The sequence below is a fragment of the Bombus flavifrons genome, chromosome 12 (assembly GCF_040668555.2).
Source record: "Bombus flavifrons isolate JBK064 chromosome 12, iyBomFlav1_principal, whole genome shotgun sequence".
In the NCBI taxonomy this organism is placed as follows: Eukaryota; Metazoa; Arthropoda; class Insecta; order Hymenoptera; family Apidae; genus Bombus; species Bombus flavifrons.
The window spans coordinates 462,569-489,123 of NC_138453.1; the positions used below are offsets into that span (position 1 = coordinate 462,569).

General features: G+C 36.7%; 2 protein-coding genes and 1 long non-coding RNA gene across 3 annotated transcripts; 1 reads left to right on the forward strand and 2 right to left on the reverse strand.

Moving 5' to 3' along the window:
* Positions 1-2,174: 2,174 nt before the first annotated feature.
* Positions 2,175-3,253, forward strand: LOC138185720 (uncharacterized). Its single transcript, XM_069124880.1, has 6 exons — positions 2,175-2,180; positions 2,270-2,351; positions 2,436-2,494; positions 2,573-2,656; positions 2,876-2,962; positions 3,179-3,253. The coding sequence occupies exons 1-6, from the start codon at positions 2,175-2,177 to the stop codon at positions 3,251-3,253; spliced, it is 393 nt and encodes a 130-aa protein (XP_068980981.1).
* A 424-nt stretch (positions 3,254-3,677) lies between these two features.
* LOC138185395 (uncharacterized) lies at positions 3,678-4,481 on the reverse strand. The gene is made up of 2 exons (XR_011174604.1): positions 4,147-4,481; positions 3,678-3,868 (listed from the first exon to the last, which is right to left on the reverse strand). It is a non-coding gene; the product is annotated as an uncharacterized LOC138185395 (long non-coding RNA).
* Positions 4,482-16,345: 11,864 nt separating this feature from the next.
* LOC138185702 (tetratricopeptide repeat protein 37-like) lies at positions 16,346-18,087 on the reverse strand. Its single transcript, XM_069124864.1, has 3 exons — positions 17,461-18,087; positions 17,025-17,392; positions 16,346-16,428 (listed from the first exon to the last, which is right to left on the reverse strand). Exons 1-3 carry the CDS (start codon positions 17,784-17,786, stop codon positions 16,346-16,348), a joined length of 777 nt encoding a protein of 258 aa, XP_068980965.1. The 5' UTR covers positions 17,787-18,087.
* Between the last annotated feature and the right edge of the window lie 8,468 nt (positions 18,088-26,555).

Sequence of the window (26,555 nt, forward strand, 5' to 3'; positions counted from 1 at the left end):
TGGCTGCGTAGCAGCTGGCATTCCATGTGGACAACGGTGCGAATGCAGACATTGTGGATGTGATAATCAGGTACACGAATCTCCTTCTTCGTCTCCTCTTTCTAATTCATGACTCCCCTAACACTAATTTGGATATTAATCTTTTTAGGTAGAAACAACAAAATCGCAGCAACAGAGCAGTGCGGCAGAAACTACGGATGAATCGTCACAAAGCCGTTCACAAGATGAGAGTGTGGCAGATTTAGATACAAAGAAATCTTCGCATGCCTGTAAATGCAAAAAAGATTGTACTACACGGCGATGTGGCTGCGTAGCAGCTGGCATTCCATGTGGACAACGGTGCGAATGCAGACATTATGGATGTGATAATCAGGTACACGAATCTCCTTCTTCGTCTCCTCTTTCTAATTCATGACTCCCCTAACACTAATTTGGATATTAATCTTTTTAGGTAGAAACAACAAAATCGCAGCAACAGAGCAGTGCGGCAGAAACTACGGATGAATCGTCACAAAGCCGTTCACAAGATGAGAGTGTGGCAGATTTAGATACAAAGAAATCTTCGCATGCTTGTAAATGCAAAAAAGATTGTACTACACAGCGATGTGGCTGCGTAGCAGCTGGCATTCCATGTGGACAACGGTGCGAATGCAGACATTATGGATGTGATAATCAGGTACACGAATCTCCTTCTTCGTCTCCTCTTTCTAATTCATGACTCCCCTAACGCTAATTTGGATATTAATCTTTTTAGGTGGAAACAACAAAATCGCAGCAACAGAGCAGTGCGGCAGAAACTACGGATGAATCGTCACAAAGCCGTTCACAAGATGAGAGTGTGGCAGATTTAGATACAAAGAAATCTTCGCATGCTTGTAAATGCAAAAAAGATTGTACTACACGGCGATGTGGCTGCGTAGCAGCTGGCATTCCATGTGGACAACGGTGCGAATGCAGACATTATGGATGTGATAATCAGGTACACGAATCTCCTTCTTCGTCTCCTCTTTCTAATTCATGACTCCCCTAACGCTAATTTGGATATTAATCTTTTTAGGTAGAAACAACAAAATCGCAGCAACAGAGCAGTGCGGCAGAAACTACGGATGAATCGTCACAAAGCCGTTCACAAGATGAGAGTGTGGCAGATTTAGATACAAAGAAATCTTCGCATGCTTGTAAATGCAAAAAAGATTGTACTACACGGCGATGTGGCTGCGTAGCAGCTGGCATTCCATGTGGACAACGGTGCGAATGCAGACATTATGGATGTGATAATCAGGTACACGAATCTCCTTCTTCGTCTCCTCTTTCTAATTCATGTCTCCCCTAACGCTAATTTGGATATTAATCTTTTTAGGTAGAAACAACAAAATCGCAGCAACAGAGCAGTGCGGCAGAAACTACGGATGAATCGTCACAAAGTCGTTCACAAGATGAGAGTGTGGCAGATTTAGATACAATGAAATCTTCGCATGCCTGTAAATGCAAAAAAGATTGTACTACACGGCGATGTGGCTGCGTAGCAGCTGGCATTCCATGTGGACAACGGTGCGAATGCAGACATTATGGATGTGATAATCAGGTACACGAATCTCCTTCTTCGTCTCCTCTTTCTAATTCATGACTCCCCTAACGCTAATTTGGATATTAATCTTTTTAGGTGGAAACAACAAAATCGCAGCAACAGAGCAGTGCGGCAGAAACTACGGATGAATCGTCACAAAGCCGTTCACAAGATGAGAGTGTGGCAGATTTAGATACAAAGAAATCTTCGCATGCTTGTAAATGCAAAAAAGATTGTACTACACGGCGATGTGGCTGCGTAGCAGCTGGCATTCCATGTGGACAACGGTGCGAATGCAGACATTATGGATGTGATAATCAGGTACACGAATCTCCTTCTTCGTCTCCTCTTTCTAATTCATGACTCCCCTAACACTAATTTGGATATTAATCTTTTTAGGTAGAAACAACAAAATCGCAGCAACAGAGCAGTGCGGCAGAAACTACGGATGAATCGTCACAAAGTCGTTCACAAGATGAGAGTGTGGCAGATTTAGATACAAAGAAATCTTCGCATGCTTGTAAATGCAAAAAAGATTGTACTACACAGCGATGTGGCTGCGTAGCAGCTGGCATTCCATGTGGACAACGGTGCGAATGCAGACATTATGGATGTCATGATCAGGTACACGAATCTCCTTCTTCGTCTCCTCTTTGTAATTCATGACACCCCTAACGCTAATTTGGGTATTAATCTTTTTAGGTAGAGACAACAGAATCGCAGCAACAAAGCAGTGCGGCAGAAACTACGGATGAATCGTCACAAAGCCGTTCACAAGATGAGAGTGTGGCAGATTTAGATACTAAGAAATCTTCGCATGCTTGTAAATGCAAAAAAGATTGTACTACACGGCGATGTGGCTGCGTAGCAGCTGGCATTCCATGTGGACAACGGTGCGAATGCAGGCATTATGGATGTCATGATCAGGTACACGAATCTCCTTCTTCGTCTCCTCTTTGTAATTCATGACACCCCTAACGCTAATTTGGATATTAATCTTTTTAGGTAGAGACAACAGAATCGCAGCAACAAAGCAGTGCGGCAGAAACTACGGATGAATCGTCACAAAGCCGTTCACAAGATGAGAGTGTGGCAGATTTAGATACAAAGAAATCTTCGCATGCTTGTAAATGCAAAAAAGATTGTACTACACGGCGATGTGGCTGCGTAGCAGCTGGCATTCCATGTGGACAACTGTGCGAATGCAGACATTATGGATGTCATGATCAGGTACACGAATCTCCTTCTTCGTCTCCTCTTTGTAATTCATGACACCCCTAACGCTAATTTGGATATTAATCTTTTTAGGTAGAGACAACAGAATCGCAGCAACAAAGCAGTGCGGCAGAAACTACGGATGAATCGTCACAAAGCCGTTCACAAGATGAGAGTGTGGCAGGTTTAGATACAAAGAAATCTTCGCATGCTTGTAACTGCAAAAAAGATTGTACTACACGGCGATGTGGCTGCGTAGCAGCAGGCATTCCATGTGGACAACACTGCGAATGCAGACATTACGGATGTGATAATCAGGTACACGAATCTCCTTCTTCGTCTCCTCTTTCTAATTCATGACTCCCCTAACGCTAATTTGAATATTAATCTTTTTAGGTAGAAACAGCAAATTCGCAGCAACAAAGCAGTGCAGCAAAAATTGCAGATGAATCGTCAGAAAGCCTTTCATAGAATGTGAGTATTGCAGATTTAGATACAAAGAAATTTTCATTGTATCAGTCTTAAGATATGAAAAATATTATTACCCATGGCAAATGTGACATGAAGTTGTGGTAACTGATATTGAGATGAAATTGGCGGCAGATAATAAATATTGGCTTCCCTGTCCCTCCTCCTTACGAAATAACGTTTCAAGTTTTGTAATTCTTGGACTCATTAGAATGTTATGCTCATTTGAAGTGGAAAGATCCTAATCCTGGACATTCGGATATTATCCCACTCTTTTGTATATTTCACTTCATAAAGAACTATGTAAATAATGCTATCATAATGAATAGCAATAAGAAGTTCTACTAAAAAACAATACCTACACAATAATAATTCTGTCGCTGTTGTTTTCGTATGCTTTGTGTTACAAGAGTGGCAATGGAAAGTTAACTTATATAAGTTAATAATTATATTTATTTATACATTATATTTATAATTACTTGTTATTAATATTATAAAGATGTTAAATCCACTTGGATGTCTCAAAGAATTCTATTCCTTCTGCTTTCAATCGATTGAGTATTGGTCGATAAATATCTGGGGTAAACGGAAAGACTACTCCTCGTTGTTGAATTTCACCTATTAACGAAAAAGAAAAATAATGTACTTTGAAATTATTATTAAATTATATGGTAAAATTTGTTTAGAAGGATGACATGCAATGAAAGTATCAGAAATATACATATGCGTGGATATATAAAATTGCAATAATATGTATTACGTTCTGTGTAAACATAATTTTGAACGCCTTTATGTTAAAAGGGATAACAAATGTCAATCGTAATTTTTATTATTCGATATGTAATACTGAACGAAGAAACATTTTTTAGAATAAACGGGAAAAAGAAGAACTATACCGTCAAGGATCATTTTAACTGCTATTGCCGTCGGATATCCAACACTGCGCGCCATAGCAGAGTATCCTTGTGGTTCGCCATACAACACCAAATTAATTCCTCTGTTTTCTCTTCTGTTGTCTGGCCAGAGTATTCCAACGTCGTGTCTTAGAATTACTAGATCTCGTTCATTTTGATCATAGCACAACTTTTTTGACAAATAATGTGTCAAAGTATCGAGAGGCGTATTCAACTTCAATACTAAATCTTCTTCAAGAAGTCCCAAGTCTTCAATTGCTTTTACGCTCTCTTCCGAGTTTAACATTTCTGCCAACTTCCTTTTCAAATTTTCATAGAAGATACTATCATTCGCCAAACCAAGCAAATTGCAAATTAATACTCTCTGGAACAATAAAAAGTTAAACTTAGGTAATCTATGTAAGATCGATGGAAAATTAAGATAGATACAAAAGAAACAACACTACCACGGAACAATATGAGTAATTTAAAAAGTTTTATCTGCCAAATATCATAACTTTACTATATCGCATCGAGATTTTAAAAAAGGTTGTAACGCGTATAATACATACGTGTATATTACTGGTATGTTCCAAATTATTCTTGCAGAAAAAGCAGACGTACTTAACCATTTCTCTTTATGTTCTGTTTACCTTAACCATAATCATATGCCCACATTCTGAATTAAATTCGGATGTGTAGTTTAGTAATTGAAATATTGAAAATGTTAAATACAAAATTTGATACATTTCGTTTAAAGCAGGAAAGATCATGTGGAATCATTTTATGATTCTACTTCATCATTCCGTTGATATACATAGGATATTCGAAAAGGGAGCTATTAAGGTATGAAAAATTCATTACATTATGCATTACTCTACTAAAATAATCAGAGATAAAATGATAGAGTGTTTCCTACTCTGTGCAAGATTCTCAGCAAGAGATGTCAGAAAATTTAAGGAATACTTCTTCGAGCTAAGACAAAATGAAGATATTGATTAGAATATATATAATGTAATACGTTATAACGTTATACCATATAATGTTATACTATGTAACGTAATACGTTATAACGTTATACCATATAACGTTATACTATATAACGTAATAAGTTATAACGTTATACCATATAACACTATACTATGTAACGTAATAAGTGATAACGTTTCACCATATAACGTTAATCTACATAACGTAATACATTATAACGTTATACCATATAACGTAATACGTCATATCAGTTCTGTAAATATGAAACCGGAATTGGGCTATTAACGTTACACCATATCACGTATTACGTTATAACGTTATACCATATATCGTATTACGTTACAACGTTATACCATATAACGTTATACTATATAACGTAATACGTTAGAACGTTATACCATACAACGTTATACTATATAACGTAATACGTTATAACGTTATACCATATAACGTAATACGTTATAACGTTACACCATACAACGTTATATTATATGACGTAATACGTTATAACGTTTTACCATATTACGTTATACTATATAACGTTATAGCATATAACGTAATACGTTATGACGTTGTACCATATGACATTATACTATGTAACGTATTACGTTATATCGTTATACCATTTAACGTAATACGTTATGACGTTGTACCATATGACATTATACTATATAACGTAATACGATATAACGTTATACCATATGACGTAATACGTTATAACGTTATACCATACAACGTTATATTATATGACGTAATACGTTATAACGTTTTACCATATAACGTTATACTATATAACGTAATACGATATAACGTTATACCATATAACGTAATACGTTATAACGTTATACCATATAACGTAATACGTTATAACGTTATACCATATAACGTATTACGTTATAATTACAACATTACAACGAACATAAAACAATATTATTCACACCTCATTAAATAAAATCTAACACAAGTAAATAATTATTTTGGTAAAACGCTGCATAACACGTTATCTTCACTAAAGATACACACGAACAGCCATTTGAAAATTCCCCCCGAACACAAAGCATCGTTCGCGCATGTGCTATGAGGCGCACTTTATTATAAACACAAAACAATATTATTTCCCTTCAATTCGGCATCCAGTAAATAAAATCACAATGATTAACGAACAATTAGTTATTTCGACGACACGTTACGGTTGACATTATATTAACACCATATTCCTACTGAAGATATAGGTAAGCGGCCATTTTGGATAATCAACACGTGCATGCGTTACAAAATAAATTGTATTTTCAACGAAGAAATAAATAATTAATAAGATGGTAATAAAACAAAGGGAACATTATAACAAGAAATGAATAATAGCTAATGCAATATAATACAGCATTATAACAGGAATATTAGGAATTTATGGAAATCAGCCATAAGGAACAACGCTACGACTATTAAACTACTAACTATTTCAATAAACTAAGGAAAAATAATAAATAATAATTAATACAATGCAATACATTTATCGAACTAAAGAAACTAATAAATAATAATTATTATTATCGTATATTATTCTAACTTTCATTATTATGGAACTAGAGAAAACTAATAAACAATAATTAGTTATTATAACTTTATAATAAATATATAATATGGATACGGTATTTACTATTAACTGAGTATACGCACAAAATAAATATTTATGCTATCCGCTTGTAAAACGACCAACATTTATAGCAATGCATATAATTTTCATTTATATTTACCGATACATACACATGCATGTTTGTAAGGCAGTTAACATTTATAACACCCACTCTCATCGATAATGCATAAGGCTTATAAAATAAAGTCCGTTTATATTTATCGACACATGCACATATATATATATTCGTAAAATGAGCAACATTTATAACATCTATTTCTATCAATATATATACATATATACGTCGGAGATGAGAGGAAAGCCGAAGCCGTTCCTTGGAAATTTTGGGAACATCCTCTAGTACTCTAGCCTGGATTTTATCATAGCTGTAATTGTTCGAGATTTGTAATAGCGAGATTGGGTTCGAGGTGACAATTGGTCGCCGAACGTAGCCACGGTCACGGGATGTACGTTTTGCCTAACGGAGGTCTGGAGTGGTTGTATGGGTTTTCCGAGAAATGTGGTTGTGGCGGCATGCGGCCTCGGGAGCGGGTCTAGCCACGTGTGATACAATGGGTCATACATTGTATTACTAATCAAACTCCAGGCAGAAACTGCCTAACAACGGCGTTTGGAACTTTCTCGCTGCTTCTGTCACGTAAAACGGATATTTGGGTTGCGAGAGAAAAGAAACCTGAGTCGTAGCCCAACTATTAATTCTCTTTTATCGAACTTTATTATGACTTTGGCACTTACAATAACGTTGAACAGAGAAAGGGATGTTGTACAAGAACAGCAACTAGAACGAGAACTGCCCGGGCTGGGTGAAGTCTCGGCTTATATACACCCTGGCTTGGGGATGTTGGGGGGTTTGGTGTGGATTCTAAGGAGTCCGAAAGTCGGGGTTGGGGCCTTGTCTCTGATGGGGACTAAGATGCGTCGCGGCGTTGGCGTCCGACAGTCGGGAGTCGATGTCTTGTACCTGAGAGGTAATTGGTGTCACACTTCCAACGAGTCTGCCTAGCAACGGCGTTTGAAACCTTCTCGATGCTTCCAAACGGGCATAGAAAAACAAATGCAATCGTACAGCGAGAAAAATCTCGACGAGGCTGGCATTCTTGCGACTGCTTTGGAGAGTGACACGTCGAGTTTCCAACCATCGTATTTCTGTGCTTAAGATCAGTCTACGCTTAGTAAAGAGTTATCCCGTTGGCCGTGGATTCGTTTGAACTCAAAAATATTGTTAATAGCGTTCATTAAACTTATTGTTCGTAAATCATACTATTCATTGAACTTACTATTCGTTAAACTTATTATTCATTAGACTTATTATTTGTTAGACTTATTATTCGTTCAACTTATTATCCACTAACTTATTATTTGTTAAGCTTATTATTCACTAGACTTATTATTTGTTAATCTTTGTAGTAGACTTGTGTATACGTGTAAATATAATCTCGGTTGTGTAAAACAACGGTTAATTCACGTGAAGAGTTGTTACGCGCCCAAAATTCCAACCATAACCCGACATATATAATTATAAAACAAATCTCATTTATAATACCTACCGATACATACACATATACGTATATATTTGTAAACCAAGCAGCATTTGTAATACTTATTTCCACTGATAACATATACACATAAAATTTTATGAAACAAACGGCACTATACCACGATGTACTGACACGAAGATGCACCACCGAAAAGAAATTAATAGAAAACGCTTTAAGTTTAGCAACCCTACTGCCCGACGAATTCACATATATACAATAACCAAAACCCCAGGACACATGGCTTTGATCGCAGGAGAAGTAGTCCATATAGTCAAATGCATTCCAGTACAAATAAAAGTACGACATACAACGGAATGTTATTGTTGGAATACAACGATATCAATCGCATGCAGATAAGGTGGTTGATCGTATGGATTCTTCCTTTCGTTGTCCAACGCTATCCCCACTAGTGCGCGTTCGTGAGATGTACCATGGCGGCTAGCACGTGCATGCTCTTTCGAGAATTTGGCGGAAGAAGCTTAAGGATACGGATGGAACATTCTCGATGGGCACGTCGAGAAGCTACTAGAAGGTTCTGTAGCACATGTGACGCCACACAGACACTCACACAGGTCACACTCATTGCTGCATACAGAGTGGAGTTCTAAACCTTTTTAAGGGCCATGGGTCACTAAGCAAGTCAGTCTGTGAACAACTAGCCAACTGTCAACATTCATAACGCTTACTTGTATTTTACTTGTAACTTTGTTTAATAAAAATCATAAAGTATTGTTTCAATACACACATTGTGTCTTCCACACAGTTTATTAATCTTAATTTCAAGATTAAATTCTAACAGTTATTCGGAACTACCGGTTTGGCAAGGAAATCGCACCACATCGAAATTATGGACTGGTCCTATGGAATTTGGAACGGTCAGAGCAGCAATATTTGGAATACTTGTAATATTTAAACTAATGAAGACGATAGTAGATATAGCAATACACGGATAACAGTTACGCGAGACTTACGGATGTGGAATCGCCCTACTAGGAGCAATATGCGGCACAGTCACCCACCTGCTATTATACTTCTAAAGAGGACGAAATGTCGACAATCAAACGGCACAACCTCAAGGAATATTAATAACATCAACAGTTGCTCAACAACCAACAGCACCTACATCCGCCCTGAGCGAACTCAGGGACATTATCAGTCAAATTTCCTTTGGAAATTTGAACTCCAAGGGCGGGGGTGTCACGTCCCGCGCTCAGCGCGTGCCGTAACGAGGAAACGAAAACTACTATATGCAAATCGCGCGAGTAAGGTTTCGAATACACAAATGAACACGCGCTACTACCAATAGCCGACTCGCGATTTGAAAACCTATGGCCCATTATTTTGTCGTCAATTGTACGTTACGTGATTATTTTGTCGTCAATTGTACGTTACGTGATTATTTTGTCGTCAATTGTACGTTACGTGATTATTTTGTCGTCTATCGTGCATTGCGTTTCGACGGTCTCTCATTAATTGCTCAGTCTAAGTCACAATTAAATTAGAAATCTTCTAAGTGTTCATTTCGTTGGCGAGATCAAAATATCTTTATAAATAAATATATTTGTATCCGCGACATTAGTCCGAATAATAAACTGCAAGCTTTATTCAGTGTGTATTTTTTTTTAATCAAAATAAATAAATAAAACTAACGGTTTTAATAATAATTATACCCGAGTTGAATAATAAAATCCAATAATAAACACACCGATGATCATTACCGCAGGCGAGGTGATGGCCCCCGACGGCACTTACTCCTCAAGGTAAGAAATTTGACTTTATAAAAATTTCTTCTTCTCTAATAATTTCGTTATGCACTGGCGAAATTAAGAGAGAAGAAGAAGGAAACGTAGGGATAAAATTTGTATTAAACAAAGAAAATTCAAAATCCTAACCAATCCATTAACGCGAAAATTCTTGTTCTACTGTCCCTAACACTATATATATATGTCGGAGATGAAAGGACATCGGAGCCTTCCCTTTGGAACCCCGGGAAAATCCCTTAACACCGTAATCTAGATTCTATCATAGGCGTAATTAAACAATTGTCGTCTTTCGATCCGATTGTATTTGTTCAAGATTTGTGATAATGAGCTTGGGCTCGAGGCGATAGCCAGTCGCCGAACGTAGCCGCGGTCAAGGGATGAACGCTTTGCCTAACAAAGGTATGAAGTAATTCTATAGTTCACATTTCTCCGGACGCTTCTCCACTTGTAATCCTAAAGCCGTGTACATACAGAGAAGTGGCAAACAGTAAGCGACAAAATTGATATTTAGGACATTGGCATTTGGCATTGTCTGTGAAATCACTTGTTTTGCCACTTGCCACCTATCGCTCACTACGCCGTATATTTACGACCTAATTAACGACCGGTGCAGGCGAGCGACTTTCATCGTTGCGATCTTGTGTCTTCCTTTGTTTTCTTAATTAAAAACAACGAAGATAGATATGTGATCGCAACGGGATCGCAACGACAAAAGTTCGTCTGCAGCGGGCCTGACCATACAGAGAGCGGTAAGCCAGAGCATCGATATTTGGGACGCCAACATTAAGCGCCGTGGGATATGAACATACAGAAGAACGGTAAAATTATGCAGCAGTTGTTATTTTTGAGTACGTAACACGTCGTTGCTACGTTCGCTACGATATACGCTTTTATCTGAAAATTGGTAAGTATAATGTTTATCCAATTAATGAGATGCGTTCGTTCTAAGGCGAATGTCAACATTTTCGCACCACCAATTAGGAAATTTTCCAGACAAGTTTTTTCAGTATCTGCGATTATGGATAGAAACATAAATTGGAGAAGACCGATTACTTCAGAGAAATAATTGATAAATACATTAAGATACATATATGTATGTGTGTGTATGTAATATAATGAATTAAAATGAACTAAACGGAGCAAATTCTCTTATTACATATTTTTGAAGCAGTATCATTAGACGTAATGAATAATATTCAAATAGTTTGAAAGCTTCATTTTAAAGATATATGATAAAAACATTTGCTACATAATACATATAATAATATGTATACAAAATAACATACGACAATACACAAATAAATACAATACTTAATAATAATGCATAAGCTATATACCTAATAATAATACATATCTATACATGCATACAGCAAGCGTAGTAACGCTCATGTGTAGAGAGACAAGCGATGAACAAGTAGAGCGAAGCAGCCCATGTTCCAACCTCGTGTGCGTCCAACCTTGGTACCGAGTAGGCAGTATAAGCAAGCAACTAGTAACAATTCCGAATAAAAAGTGATCGGGAATTTAATATTATATGAGATTAAGATGTTATTATTGCCGTCAGTGGCGCATGTTTGTACTATGGTTATTGGAGATCCTATACCAAAGCGGAGAACGTGAGCCTACCACCTGAGGATTTACATGTGTTACATGTGACTTAAAGACATTAACATCACATACGTGGCATTCGAACGCACAGTGAGATGAAACTCAATCTAGGTGGTAAAAAGATTACATTCGTCATAGGCAGTTTCCTATCTCAACTTCCATAAAGTCATTCTAAGGATCCCATAAACCAATTTTCAAATTCATCCACAAAAATAATTTTGTAACTTTTGTTGCAATTATTTGAATTATTTGTAATTTCTTGGAGAAAATCTATTACCATTATCTCACCGTCCGAAACTCTGACATTTGGGGAGAAAATGTGCAAAAATTTCAAAGTGATTCCTCAACGAGAACCTGTGCCGTGTTTAAGTTAGTTTTCAAATTTTAATGATTTCGCGTCAATTTCGAGCATAATCCGCTATTTGAAAAATATTAGTGAATATTTTTACATAAAAATACAATGTCTTAGACGTGTAATGATAATATTTATATGATGCAACTACAAATATATATAAAATATTTGAGTTTTATTTCTGAAATTAGTATATGAAGCAGCGTTTAAGACTTTAAACCACTGTATGTAACTGCAGGAGTCATAATAACTTAAATGTGGCACGGATTCCAGTTGTCCAATCACTCTGCAATTTCGCGTAATAAATTTTATTATTTTGTCCTCAAGTATCGCAGTTTGGAACGGTAAGATCGAAAGCAAATCGGAGGTCAAAAAATAAGGGCTACCTCGTTGAGCACTTCTTGAACAATGCTGGATGCCTTGTTTGTCCGCAGTTAGTGCCGACTGCACTCGACATTGGTTTTATCACTTTTATGTTTGATTGTGCAATTTCCTGAATGATTATGATTATTAGCACACATCGCATCTGTATTCGAGTGTACAACTACTACTGAAATGGCCAATCCTCTGACACTTTTTACAATGAAATATTTCCTTAGGTTGTTCTGCATGATACGTTTATCCAACAGGTATTTATGACAAACAACTGTTGGGGTGAGTTGATTGAGAAAGTGATACTATTGTCGATAAATATTCATCGCATTGATAGGTGATCTTCTTTCTGCTGTGTTGGTTACGCTTTTATTTCTGTTGGCTTCTGCCCTTCAATGAACTTCGTTGGATTGTCTTTTTGTCGTTGAATTTGCAATTCAGTTCTCATGTCAGATTCTGACGTGTTGTCTACATTATCGGTTTCTGTGAGCCAGTTATATTAGTTATTATAGGTGTGTGTTGCGTTAACCTTCTGTAAATTAAAAAGTTGGGAAGTTGCGATTGCGTGTTTCCCCACTGACGCAAGAAGGATATCTGTACTATTTGCGTATGGCGAATGTAAGTGTATCTACTTGTATCAGATTGGTCTGCATCTTTTCCTTTCCGGATATTAATATTGGGTGTAGCTGTCGTTTCTCTCATTGAACAGGTTCGTATTTATTGCTGGATGCATTAATCCAATGATAGGTCTGGATTGTAGCGTTGTAGTGTTATGAGATTGACTTGTATCCTCTCTCTCTCTCCCTCTCTCTCTCACCCTCTCTCTCTCTCTTTCTCTCTCTCTCTCACCAGTTGAATCTGATGTAGAGGCGCGCTATTTGCAGATAACAGGCACCCGCACACACTGCTCAAATTATCGGACGCAGTATTATTATTTATTATTATTATTATTTATTATTTATTATTATTGGACAGTATTGACAGAGTCATTAGATCGATAACAAAAGATCTTCGTGCATGCATTCAAATGCAAGTCATTTTAAGTATATTCTATGAAATATGAAATCGCAGAACACAAGACGCTGTATCTCCTGAAGAAAGTCAAACAGGACATATGTTGATAAGAACTTCTTTTACCGGTGTTAGGTACTGAATTCTTTCCTTAAATATTTCCCACTTCGTCTACATGACAAGTTACATTTAGTGCTGGTAATGACACTACCGTCCAGTCTGTGCAATAGAAAAACTAAACTCCGATTCACGTCATCACCAATAACCACCGGCGTTGAAAACTCTTACTTGAGACACACATTTCCATTGTCCATATTCCAAAATGGGGACCGTATTGATAACAAACCTGTTGATGACCTGTTGATCGTATAGACAGTATCGTGATTCATCAGTGACTAACATGCGACTCCACTCTTCCGCATATAATTATATAATATATAATATAATTTCATATTCGTACGTGATCCAACGCTGTGAGCGATGATTCAATGCTGGCACTCTCGCACGATTTCTTGAATATCAATTGAATTGCCGAAATCTTCGGCGGAAGTTCATCGTAGACTTGACGTGCTAGTACTATCGGGTTACGCGATACGTTTCGTACTACGGTTCTGTTTTGTCACTTCTGTCGTCACGGTGTCTCTCTTCTACGACCCTGCTCTTGCTGTATTCAGAAACTTTGCATATCTTGATATCGAGAGTTTTTATGATCGGCTCACAACAGACTCGCTACAACGTCTACGTACATCATCGTACGTACGTCGCATGTACACACCTTAAAACGTGACACACGTTAATTGTTATTTTCTTGGTGTAAGATAACAATTTGGGGCGACTTGTGCCTCTGTCGTTGCACTTCGCGGCATTACATAATTTTCGTTGGTACTATATTTCAATACTCGATTACGAATACCGAAACTAACGGGGATCCCAAGAATCCAGAAGTGCGGGGATCGCGCACTTCTAATAAAAATCCGCAATTTTATGATTTCAAACGGATTTGAACTTATGTCACTCTGCAGAGCGCTGCAAGATAAAAAATCTTGGTATAAAAGTATGTGTAGAATTGCGGGGAATTCAGTTTTCCGTATACCATACGTGCGTAATCTACTTCTGTGTGATATCTTCGAGACTTCGTTTTTGCAGTATTTGAAATAGGAAATTGCATTATACGAAGAATTTCAAGCTAGATTTTCTATAAAACCTTACTGTATTCTGTGCAACAAGTTTTCGATTTACATAAATCTCCAAATCATTTTCTACTATTGTCTAAATATGTAATCACATGAAAGCAATAGCAGTAAATTTTATTTTAAATTTTATTTTCATTTATTAACAACTTTTTGAATAATTGTTTCACGGACAGCGACGAGAGTTGAAAAATAAGAGCCAGGTAAGTTCGAATCACGAATATTTCAATGGCTGTCGCTAATTTACTATCTCTTTAAATAATGGTTTTTGATCAGTATCAGTTCGATAATAGTTAATAAATAATTTAAGACAAGTACTGCGTTATAACGTGTTGTATTATGTTTCTTCCAATGACTTTCACGACATTTAAATCTTTATTACTAATTATTTTTATTATTTTTCGTTTTTAACAAATATCGATCTATTACGATCTTTTAAAATAATTTTCATAACTGAGTGATTAAAACATAAATATGGAAAATCGACAAATAGTGATTAAATGCTATTTTTGCTAAATTTCATCCCTTAACTAACAATATATGAAAACAACTTGAAATATGCTCGGTAGTTTAGAATATATATATATATGTATGCATAACATAAGAAAAATTTCTCAAATAATATATTCATATCTTGATAAATAATATTTTAAATGCTGAAAATAACAATTGAATGATTATAAGTGTACATAGTTTCTAATTTTAATTAATATGCAAATTTCAAGCACTTATTGCTTGCAATTACTATACAATGCAGTAGTGAGATGTAAGCTTTATATATTAATAGTGGCAATTTTTTCGGAAATTAATACTTGTTTAATAGAAGCTGTTTAATCTATTAAAATATACTACTACAAAACATACTTATGGAAACTCTTGAGTTAAGACTGCTATTCTCTAATATTCTTCGGTACAATTCAGGAAAGTTATTTTTCAATCTGCTTTAAACACTTATTGTTAGTGGCGATTTTAATTCAGAAGTGAAACGGTAGATATCATTTATATTATACCTATGGTATAGACTGCAGCCAGTAGCAGTGTATATAATGTTAGTTTTAATATTTAATTCCTTTAAATTGTGCAACCTTATTATACAATTTTGCTTCTTTGTACCACTTAGTCATTAATTTCTTTCTTGATTTATTTACCCTGGCACTCCTCTATTCTCTTTGTCATATCATTAAAAGTATAAATTACAACTAAAGTTATGTATACTTTATGTGTACTGTTCTTGTATACTTTTATACTTTGTATACTATATATTTTAAATCTCTGACAGGCATGTTCGAGATCATGCCATATCTACTAACAAAGAATATAAAAGTTTCTGGAAAATGCTAGCTATTATCTTAATCCTACTATCATTATGGAATTTTGTATATTTCAATCCTGCTCTCATTTTAGTAAACAAATAAAAATTTGTAATGTCTTAAGAAGCTGTTTAATATGCAACTGAAACAAGAAATTATGTATATTAATAAGAATTTCCATATCTTGTTCAATATTATTTTACCCTATTTTATTTTTGAAATGTTGAAAAATTGGGTCGATAATGACAAAGAAACATAGCAGAGTTAATGTATCATGCAATTGTACATTTTCCACATAGATCAAATTCATTGAAATATAATCGTATTTGGCATTATTTTCATTGGCAAACCGTTAGAAATTTGTTTATAATAATCCCATAATTATAAAATAAAAAATATAAAAATTTTGTTTCGCTAAATTTGATAATTCATTACTAACCAGAATATCGGCAATGGTGAATAAGAGATAACATAAACGCTTGCTTCCTCAATAGTATCTGGAAATGATAAAGATGCATCCAATACCAGGAAATGTATCTACTGATAAAACAATACTGATAAAACAATTATGGAGAAACTATACAAAATTGAAGCATTTATCACAACAATTGTTGCTATTGTGGGAAAAGCCTATTATTGTAACTAAAAAATACATACATAGACGATATATATATATATATATATATATATATATATATATATATAATAATATATGTATATGTAAAAAAGTTTAAATTTTGTCGTACAGTACTTTTGAATTCTTTTTGTTTCTTTATAGTACGTATATGCTAATATTTACATCTAACTGAACTCATTTCTATTAATACTATTTACATCATTGCCATTTATTAATTATATTTACCATTTACTGTTTACTAAACAATTGCACTCCACATGTTTCATGATATAGATAGATATAGATTGCATTATTATTAAATTCTGTTACCTCATAAATATTAAAAATAAATCTTTAAATTCTTCTGTTTGCTTGATAAAAAATCCCATTAAAATTAATAAGCGATATTATAAGATTCCTTTGTTACTTTCATAAACAGAATGTTAAAATAGCTAATATATTATTTTTAATACTTACCTAACGGTAATGTATCTTGAGGGAATCGCTGATGCATATTGATAGCTTCTTTTACCAAATCGATTAATTCATCTTTGTCATATAAAATTTTTAAGTATTCTGTATAAAATTTTTGTTGGTCAGTTGCATCAAGATCATTAATTGTAGATTTAAAAACACTTTCTAATAAATTTTGATATTTATCTAGATTGTAAAAATTATCTAATAGCAGCCATCCAAGCGTTTTATCAATGACCTTAATTTTGTTATCATCCAAATTCTTCCGTAATTCAATTAAATGTTCAATACATTGAGTTATAGTCGTAACATCCTTAAGTTGTGTAAAAAGTTTTGAGATTCTACTCATAATATTTGTAAACTTAGAGTCACTGAAAATAAATTACTGAATAAGTTTTACAAACATATAACATTTATGAAGTATATAGCAATTGTATACCTTTCTATTTCCAAAAGCTTACAGTAAGCTAATAATAGTTGGTTATAACGTTCATTATTGTCCAAGTTTCTTTCATAGTAAGATACTAAACCGTACCAAGCTAATGGATTGTCTGCTTGGATTTTTGTACCTTTTTGGAGAATTAATGGTACTTGTGGTTTATACTCATCAATTTCTTTCATTGCAGCCGCCAATAACATAAGTGCGTTATAATTATTTTGAACTCTCATTAATATCTTGTTACATTTCTTAATCACATCTATATACTTCTTTTCTCTAAATGTATCACGAGCCGCTTTAAGAGCTACTTTTATTTCATTTGACATTTTCACATAAAACTTTGACAAAATAAAATACGCCCAGAACTTAAATCGAATATATACAATTCGACTATAATACAGGCTTTATATCGATACATTCAATTAAATATTTTCTTAAGTATATTAATATGTATGTCGTTAGGTTTATTCGTGATCAAATACAATACTATAACTTGTAATACACATTATTCAAAAATCCTCTATCTTTAAATCATAAACGTTTTCTTTTATATCTTCAAAATATTTACTTTACATATACTCAGATATTATAACTTTGATATATATATATATATATATATATGAGAACGCTCCCGCTTATGGATCTAGTTATGTCCGGACTGGTGCTGCTCCGTGCGGCCAAATACTGAGTTTAATTGAAAATAGCATTTCAAGAACCTATAAAATTAGGGATCTGTCCTGTTTGGTTGGAACTTAGCATATACAAGAACCTATGTATTTAAGCTTAAAGTTAGGAATCTGCCCCGCTTGGTAACACAATAGCATAGGCGAGAACCTATTGAGTTTCAAGCTACAAGAACCTATTTAAGTGTACGGTTCTATGAAAAAGTTCATATCTACTATTCTATCCGAGATAGACAAATATAAGAATGACAGAATCGTGCAATACTGAAACTGATTACAAGTTGCCTAAGAAACAGAAATTAATCGTTTATTATATATTCTTTTTAGGGGAGAAAAGGGAATATTCCCTTTCAAACGATTATGGATTAATGGAACGATGCAATAATTCTAATAAATTTTCCATACATCATTTAGATTTAACATTAACTTTTAGCATTCGGCATGTCATTTGTACTAGCATGAACATTTTTTCATTTCGCATGGACCTGCACTTTCTTCTGTAGTACGTACGATGGCGTTTGTTGAGACGAATTTAACAACTTTGCATATGAGGTCATTTAAGTTATTTAAGATGATCGACATCTGTTGTAAGATGTTATAAATTCGTCAGTTCCTAAAGAATCACTTGAGTCAGGGTCGCTGGCTAGTGGCTAGAGACAAATATTTTGAATTTCTTATTTTCCATGATGCTTCTCAAATTATCAAACATTACCGAATGTTGAAAATTCATTTTAGTCGATATACTTTAGTCTTTATTAAATTATTGTTCATATATTATCACCTTATGAAACGAAAGAACCTTTTCGGACAACCTAATATTGCAAATTCGTCCACTCGTTCTTCTATCAGTCAACCTCAACAGTAATGACTGAATGCAATATATATTACCGAAAATTTTTTTATTAATATCTTGGAAACTAATAAATAGCTGAACTAAGATTATGTATTTGAGGACCCCAAACTTTTTTCTATTTTTTTACATAATGTAACAACTGTTGACAAAAAACGCAACTAAAAAAAGGTTTTTCTTTTGTCCAACTAAAAGAGGTACATTCTAATCTCAGTAGAGACTCATCATAAGATAAATTATCATAACATGAGTAATAAATGATTACATATCAGTAATAACTGATCGGTATAAAGTTTCATCTGTAAATCCTTTAGTTCATACAAAATCACCAACAACAAAAGTCAAACGGTAAGCAATTTCGTTATTTCTACCTCTATTATATGAATATTTGAAATATAAATTTGGGGTGAATTTAACAATCGCGCATTAACAATATTTCGTTATTTTTTTTATCGAAACTGAAATATTTACATAGATGTAATCCTGATACCCGTTAGAATCCAACGAGGAATCGAGGAGAAAGGTGTGTTCGGAAGCGCTAGAACACTATTGAATGAGAAGAGAGAGAGATATCTTATATGACTCGTGCATTCAGATGGTCACACCGATGAGTTTGTACTGAAACTTATTATAATGGCGATTTATAGGAATTTTATCGACTCGTTATTAATTATTAAGTAATTAATTAATTCATTTTATCGACAAATAGGGATGACCATGTTTGATCACTTCTCGAGGCACCTTGCAGTAGAGTCCCCCCACGTGTTACTGACATGGACATTCCTAAATCGTACATTCGAACAGATATCAAAACCTTAACAATCTCTTTACCTATACGTAAAGAAAATGTTCAAAATATTATAGAATGTCCAAGCAAGTAAAAGAGTCCTTATCATTTTCCCTGTCTTATATAGAACTTAGGTGAAGGAGCATTGGTTCCTCATACAGAAACGCAGAACGCTAGAATACAAAACACAAAAACAATTGTTACGGCAGAAACAACAAATTCGCAGCAACAAAGCAGTGCGGCAAAACTACGGACGAATCACCACAAAGCCTCTTACAAAATCAGAGTGTACCGGATATGGATACAGACATATCTTCGCATGCTTGTAAATGCAAAAAACATTGTACTACACGGCGATGTGGCTGCGTAGCAGCTGGCATTCCATGTGGACAACGGTGTCAATGCAGACATTATGGATGTGATAATCAGGTACACGAATCTCCTTCTTCGTCTCCTCTTTGTAATTCATGACACCCCCAACGTTAACTTAGATATTAATCTTTTTAGGTAGAAACAACAAAATCGCAGCAACAGAGCAGTGCGGCAGAAACTACGGATGAATCGTCACAAAGTCGTTCACAAGATGAGAGTGTGGCAGATTTAGATACAAAGAAATCTTCGCATGCCTGTAAATGCAAAAAAGATTGTACTACACGGCGATGTGGCTGCGTAGCAGCTGGCATTCCATGTGGACAACGGTGCGAATGCAGACATTATGGATGTGATAATCAGGTACACGAATCTCCTTCTTCGTCTCCTCTTTCTAATTCATGACTCCCCTAACACTAATTTGGATATTAATCTTTTTAGGTAGAAACAACAAAATCGCAGCAACAGAGCAGTGCGGCAGAAACTACGGATGAATCGTCACAAAGTCGTTCACAAGATGAGAGTGTGGCAGATTTAGATACAAAGAAATCTTCGCATGCTTGTAAATGCAAAAAAGATTGTACTACACAGCGATGTGGCTGCGTAGCAGCTGGCATTCCATGTGGACAACGGTGCGAATGCAGACATTATGGATGTGATAATCAGGTACACGAATCTCCTTCTTCGTCTCCTCTTTCTAATTCATGTCTCCCCTAACGCTAATTTGGATATTAATCTTTTTAGGTAGAAACAACAAAATCGCAGCAACAGAGCAGTGCGGCAGAAACTACGGATGAATCGTCACAAAGTCGTTCACAAGATGAGAGTGTGGCAGATTTAGATACAATGAAATCTTCGCATGCCTGTAAATGCAAAAAAGATTGTACTACACGGCGATGTGGCTGCGTAGCAGCTGGCATTCCATGTGGACAACGGTGCGAATGCAGACATTATGGATGTGATAATCAGGTACACGAATCTCCTTCTTCGTCTCCTCTTTCTAATTCATGACTCCCCTAACGCTAATTTGGATATTAATCTTTTTAGGTGGAAACAACAAAATCGCAGCAACAGAGCAGTGCGGCAGAAACTACGGATGAATCGTCACAAAGCCGTTCACAAGATGAGAGTGTGGCAGATTTAGATACAAAGAAATCTTCGCATGCTCGTAAATGCAAAAAAGATTGTACTACACGGCGATGTGGCTGCGTAGCAGCTGGCATTCCATGTGGACAACGGTGCGAATGCAGACATTATGGATGTGATAATCAGGTACACGAATCTCCTTCTTCGTCTCCTCTTTCTAATTCATGACTCCCCTAACGCTAATTTGGATATTAATCTTTTTAGGTAGAAACAACAAAATCGCAGCAACAGAGCAGTGCGGCAGAAACTACGGATGAATCGTCACAAAGTCGTTCACAAGATGAGAGTGTGGCAGATTTAGATACAAAGAAATCTTCGCATGCTTGTAAATGCAAAAAAGATTGTACTACACGGCGATGTGGCTGCGTAGCAGCTGGCATTCCATGTGGACAACGGTGCGAATGCAGACATTATGGATGTGATAATCAGGTACACGAATCTCCTTCTTCGTCTCCTCTTTCTAATTCATGTCTCCCCTAACGCTAATTTGGATATTAATCTTTTTAGGTAGAAACAACAAAATCGCAGCAACAGAGCAGTGCGGCAGAAACTACGGATGAATCGTCACAAAGCCGTTCACAAGATGAGAGTGTGGCAGATTTAGATACAAAGAAATCTTCGCATGCTTGTAAATGCAAAAAAGATTGTACTACACGGCGATGTGGCTGCGTAGCAGCTGGCATTCCATGTGGACAACGGTGCGAATGCAGACATTATGGATGTGATAATCAGGTACACGAATCTCCTTCTTCGTCTCCTCTTTCTAATTCATGACTCCCCTAACGCTAATTTGGATATTAATCTTTTTAGGTAGAAACAACAAAATCGCAGCAACAGAGCAGTGCGGCAGAAACTACGGATGAATCGTCACAAAGTCGTTCACAAGATGAGAGTGTGGCAGATTTAGATACAAAGAAATCTTCGCATTCCTGTAAATGCAAAAAAGATTGTACTACACGGCGATGTGGCTGCGTAGCAGCTGGCATTCCATGTGGACAACGGTGCGAATGCAGACATTATGGATGTGATAATCAGGTACACGAATCTCCTTCTTCGTCTCCTCTTTCTAATTCATGACTCCCCTAACACTAATTTGGATATTAATCTTTTTAGGTAGAAACAACAAAATCGCAGCAACAGAGCAGTGCGGCAGAAACTACGGATGAATCGTCACAAAGTCGTTCACAAGATGAGAGTGTGGCAGATTTAGATACAAAGAAATCTTCGCATGCTTGTAAATGCAAAAAAGATTGTACTACACAGCGATGTGGCTGCGTAGCAGCTGGCATTCCATGTGGACAACGGTGCGAATGCAGACATTATGGATGTGATAATCAGGTACACGAATCTCCTTCTTCGTCTCCTCTTTCTAATTCATGTCTCCCCTAACGCTAATTTGGATATTAATCTTTTTAGGTAGAAACAACAAAATCGCAGCAACAGAGCAGTGCGGCAGAAACTACGGATGAATCGTCACAAAGTCGTTCACAAGATGAGAGTGTGGCAGATTTAGATACAATGAAATCTTCGCATGCCTGTAAATGCAAAAAAGATTGTACTACACGGCGATGTGGCTGCGTAGCAGCTGGCATTCCATGTGGACAACGGTGCGAATGCAGACATTATGGATGTGATAATCAGGTACACGAATCTCCTTCTTCGTCTCCTCTTTCTAATTCATGACTCCCCTAACGCTAATTTGGATATTAATCTTTTTAGGTGGAAACAACAAAATCGCAGCAACAGAGCAGTGCGGCAGAAACTACGGATGAATCGTCACAAAGCCGTTCACAAGATGAGAGTGTGGCAGATTTAGATACAAAGAAATCTTCGCATGCTTGTAAATGCAAAAAAGATTGTACTACACGGCGATGTGGCTGCGTAGCAGCTGGCATTCCATGTGGACAACGGTGCGAATGCAGACATTATGGATGTGATAATCAGGTACACGAATCTCCTTCTTCGTCTCCTCTTTCTAATTCATGACTCCCCTAACGCTAATTTGGATATTAATCTTTTTAGGTAGAAACAACAAAATCGCAGCAACAGAGCAGTGCGGCAGAAACTACGGATGAATCGTCACAAAGTCGTTCACAAGATGAGAGTGTGGCAGATTTAGATACAAAGAAATCTTCGCATGCCTGTAAATGCAAAAAAGATTGTACTACACGGCGATGTGGCTGCGTAGCAGCTGGCATTCCATGTGGACAACGGTGCGAATGCAGACATTGTGGATGTGATAATCAGGTACACGAATCTCCTTCTTCGTCTCCTCTTTCTAATTCATGACTCCCCTAACACTAATTTGGATATTAATCTTTTTAGGTAGAAACAACAAAATCGCAGCAACAGAGCAGTGCGGCAGAAACTACGGATGAATCGTCACAAAGCCGTTCACAAGATGAGAGTGTGGCAGATTTAGATACAAAGAAATCTTCGCATGCCTGTAAATGCAAAAAAGATTGTACTACACGGCGATGTGGCTGCGTAGCAGCTGGCATTCCATGTGGACAACGGTGCGAATGCAGACATTATGGATGTGATAATCAGGTACACGAATCTCCTTCTTCGTCTCCTCTTTCTAATTCATGACTCCCCTAACACTAATTTGGATATTAATCTTTTTAGGTAGAAACAACAAAATCGCAGCAACAGAGCAGTGCGGCAGAAACTACGGATGAATCGTCACAAAGCCGTTCACAAGATGAGAGTGTGGCAGATTTAGATACAAAGAAATCTTCGCATGCTTGTAAATGCAAAAAAGATTGTACTACACAGCGATGTGGCTGCGTAGCAGCTGGCATTCCATGTGGACAACGGTGCGAATGCAGACATTATGGATGTGATAATCAGGTACACGAATCTCCTTCTTCGTCTCCTCTTTCTAATTCATGACTCCCCTAACGCTAATTTGGATATTAATCTTTTTAGGTGGAAACAACAAAATCGCAGCAACAGAGCAGTGCGGCAGAAACTACGGATGAATCGTCACAAAGCCGTTCACAAGATGAGAGTGTGGCAGATTTAGATACAAAGAAATCTTCGCATGCTTGTAAATGCAAAAAAGATTGTACTACACGGCGATGTGGCTGCGTAGCAGCTGGCATTCCATGTGGACAACGGTGCGAATGCAGACATTATGGATGTGATAATCAGGTACACGAATCTCCTTCTTCGTCTCCTCTTTCTAATTCATGACTCCCCTAACGCTAATTTGGATATTAATCTTTTTAGGTGCAAACAACAAAATCGCAGCAACAGAGCAGTGCGGCAGAAACTACGGATGAATCGTCACAAAGCCGTTCACAAGATGAGAGTGTGGCAGATTTAGATACAAAGAAATCTTCGCATGCCTGTAAATGCAAAAAAGATTGTACTACACGGCGATGTGGCTGCGTAGCAGCTGGCATTCCATGTGGACAACGGTGCGAATGCAGACATTATGGATGTGATAATCAGGTACACGAATCTCCTTCTTCGTCTCCTCTTTCTAATTCATGACTCCCCTAACACTAATTTGGATATTAATCTTTTTAGGTAGAAACAACAAAATCGCAGCAACAGAGCAGTGCGGCAGAATCTACGGATGAATCGTCACAAAGCCGTTCACAAGATGAGAGTGTGGCAGATTTAGATACAAAGAAATCTTCGCATGCTTGTAAATGCAAAAAAGATTGTACTACACAGCGATGTGGCTGCGTAGCAGCTGGCATTCCATGTGGACAACGGTGCGAATGCAGACATTATGGATGTGATAATCAGGTACACGAATCTCCTTCTTCGTCTCCTCTTTCTAATTCATGACTCCCCTAACGCTAATTTGGATATTAATCTTTTTAGGTGGAAACAACAAAATCGCAGCAACAGAGCAGTGCGGCAGAAACTACGGATGAATCGTCACAAAGCCGTTCACAAGATGAGAGTGTGGCAGATTTAGATACAAAGAAATCTTCGCATGCTTGTAAATGCAAAAAAGATTGTACTACACGGCGATGTGGCTGCGTAGCAGCTGGCATTCCATGTGGACAACGGTGCGAATGCAGACATTATGGATGTGATAATCAGGTACACGAATCTCCTTCTTCGTCTCCTCTTTCTAATTCATGACTCCCCTAACGCTAATTTGGATATTAATCTTTTTAGGTGGAAACAACAAAATCGCAGCAACAGAGCAGTGCGGCAGAAACTACGGATGAATCGTCACAAAGCCGTTCACAAGATGAGAGTGTGGCAGATTTAGATACAAAGAAATCTTCGCATGCTTGTAAATGCAAAAAAGATTGTACTACACGGCGATGTGGCTGCGTAGCAGCTGGCATTCCATGTGGACAACGGTGCGAATGCAGACATTATGGATGTGATAATCAGGTACACGAATCTCCTTCTTCGTCTCCTCTTTCTAATTCATGACTCCCCTAACGCTAATTTGGATATTAATCTTTTTAGGTAGAAACAACAAAATCGCAGCAACAGAGCAGTGCGGCAGAAACTACGGATGAATCGTCACAAAGTCGTTCACAAGATGAGAGTGTGGCAGATTTAGATACAAAGAAATCTTCGCATGCCTGTAAATGCAAAAAAGATTGTACTACACGGCGATGTGGCTGCGTAGCAGCTGGCATTCCATGTGGACAACGGTGCGAATGCAGACATTATGGATGTGATAATCAGGTACACGAATCTCCTTCTTCGTCTCCTCTTTCTAATTCATGACTCCCCTAACGCTAATTTGGATATTAATCTTTTTAGGTGGAAACAACAAAATCGCAGCAACAGAGCAGTGCGGCAGAAACTACGGATGAATCGTCACAAAGCCGTTCACAAGATGAGAGTGTGGCAGATTTAGATACAAAGAAATCTTCGCATGCTTGTAAATGCAAAAAAGATTGTACTACACGGCGATGTGGCTGCGTAGCAGCTGGCATTCCATGTGGACAACGGTGCGAATGCAGACATTATGGATGTGATAATCAGGTACACGAATCTCCTTCTTCGTCTCCTCTTTCTAATTCATGACTCCCCTAACACTAATTTGGATATTAATCTTTTTAGGTAGAAACAACAAAATCGCAGCAACAGAGCAGTGCGGCAGAAACTACGGATGAATCGTCACAAAGTCGTTCACAAGATGAGAGTGTGGCAGATTTAGATACAAAGAAATCTTCGCATGCTTGTAAATGCAAAAAAGATTGTACTACACAGCGATGTGGCTGCGTAGCAGCTGGCATTCCATGTGGACAACGGTGCGAATGCAGACATT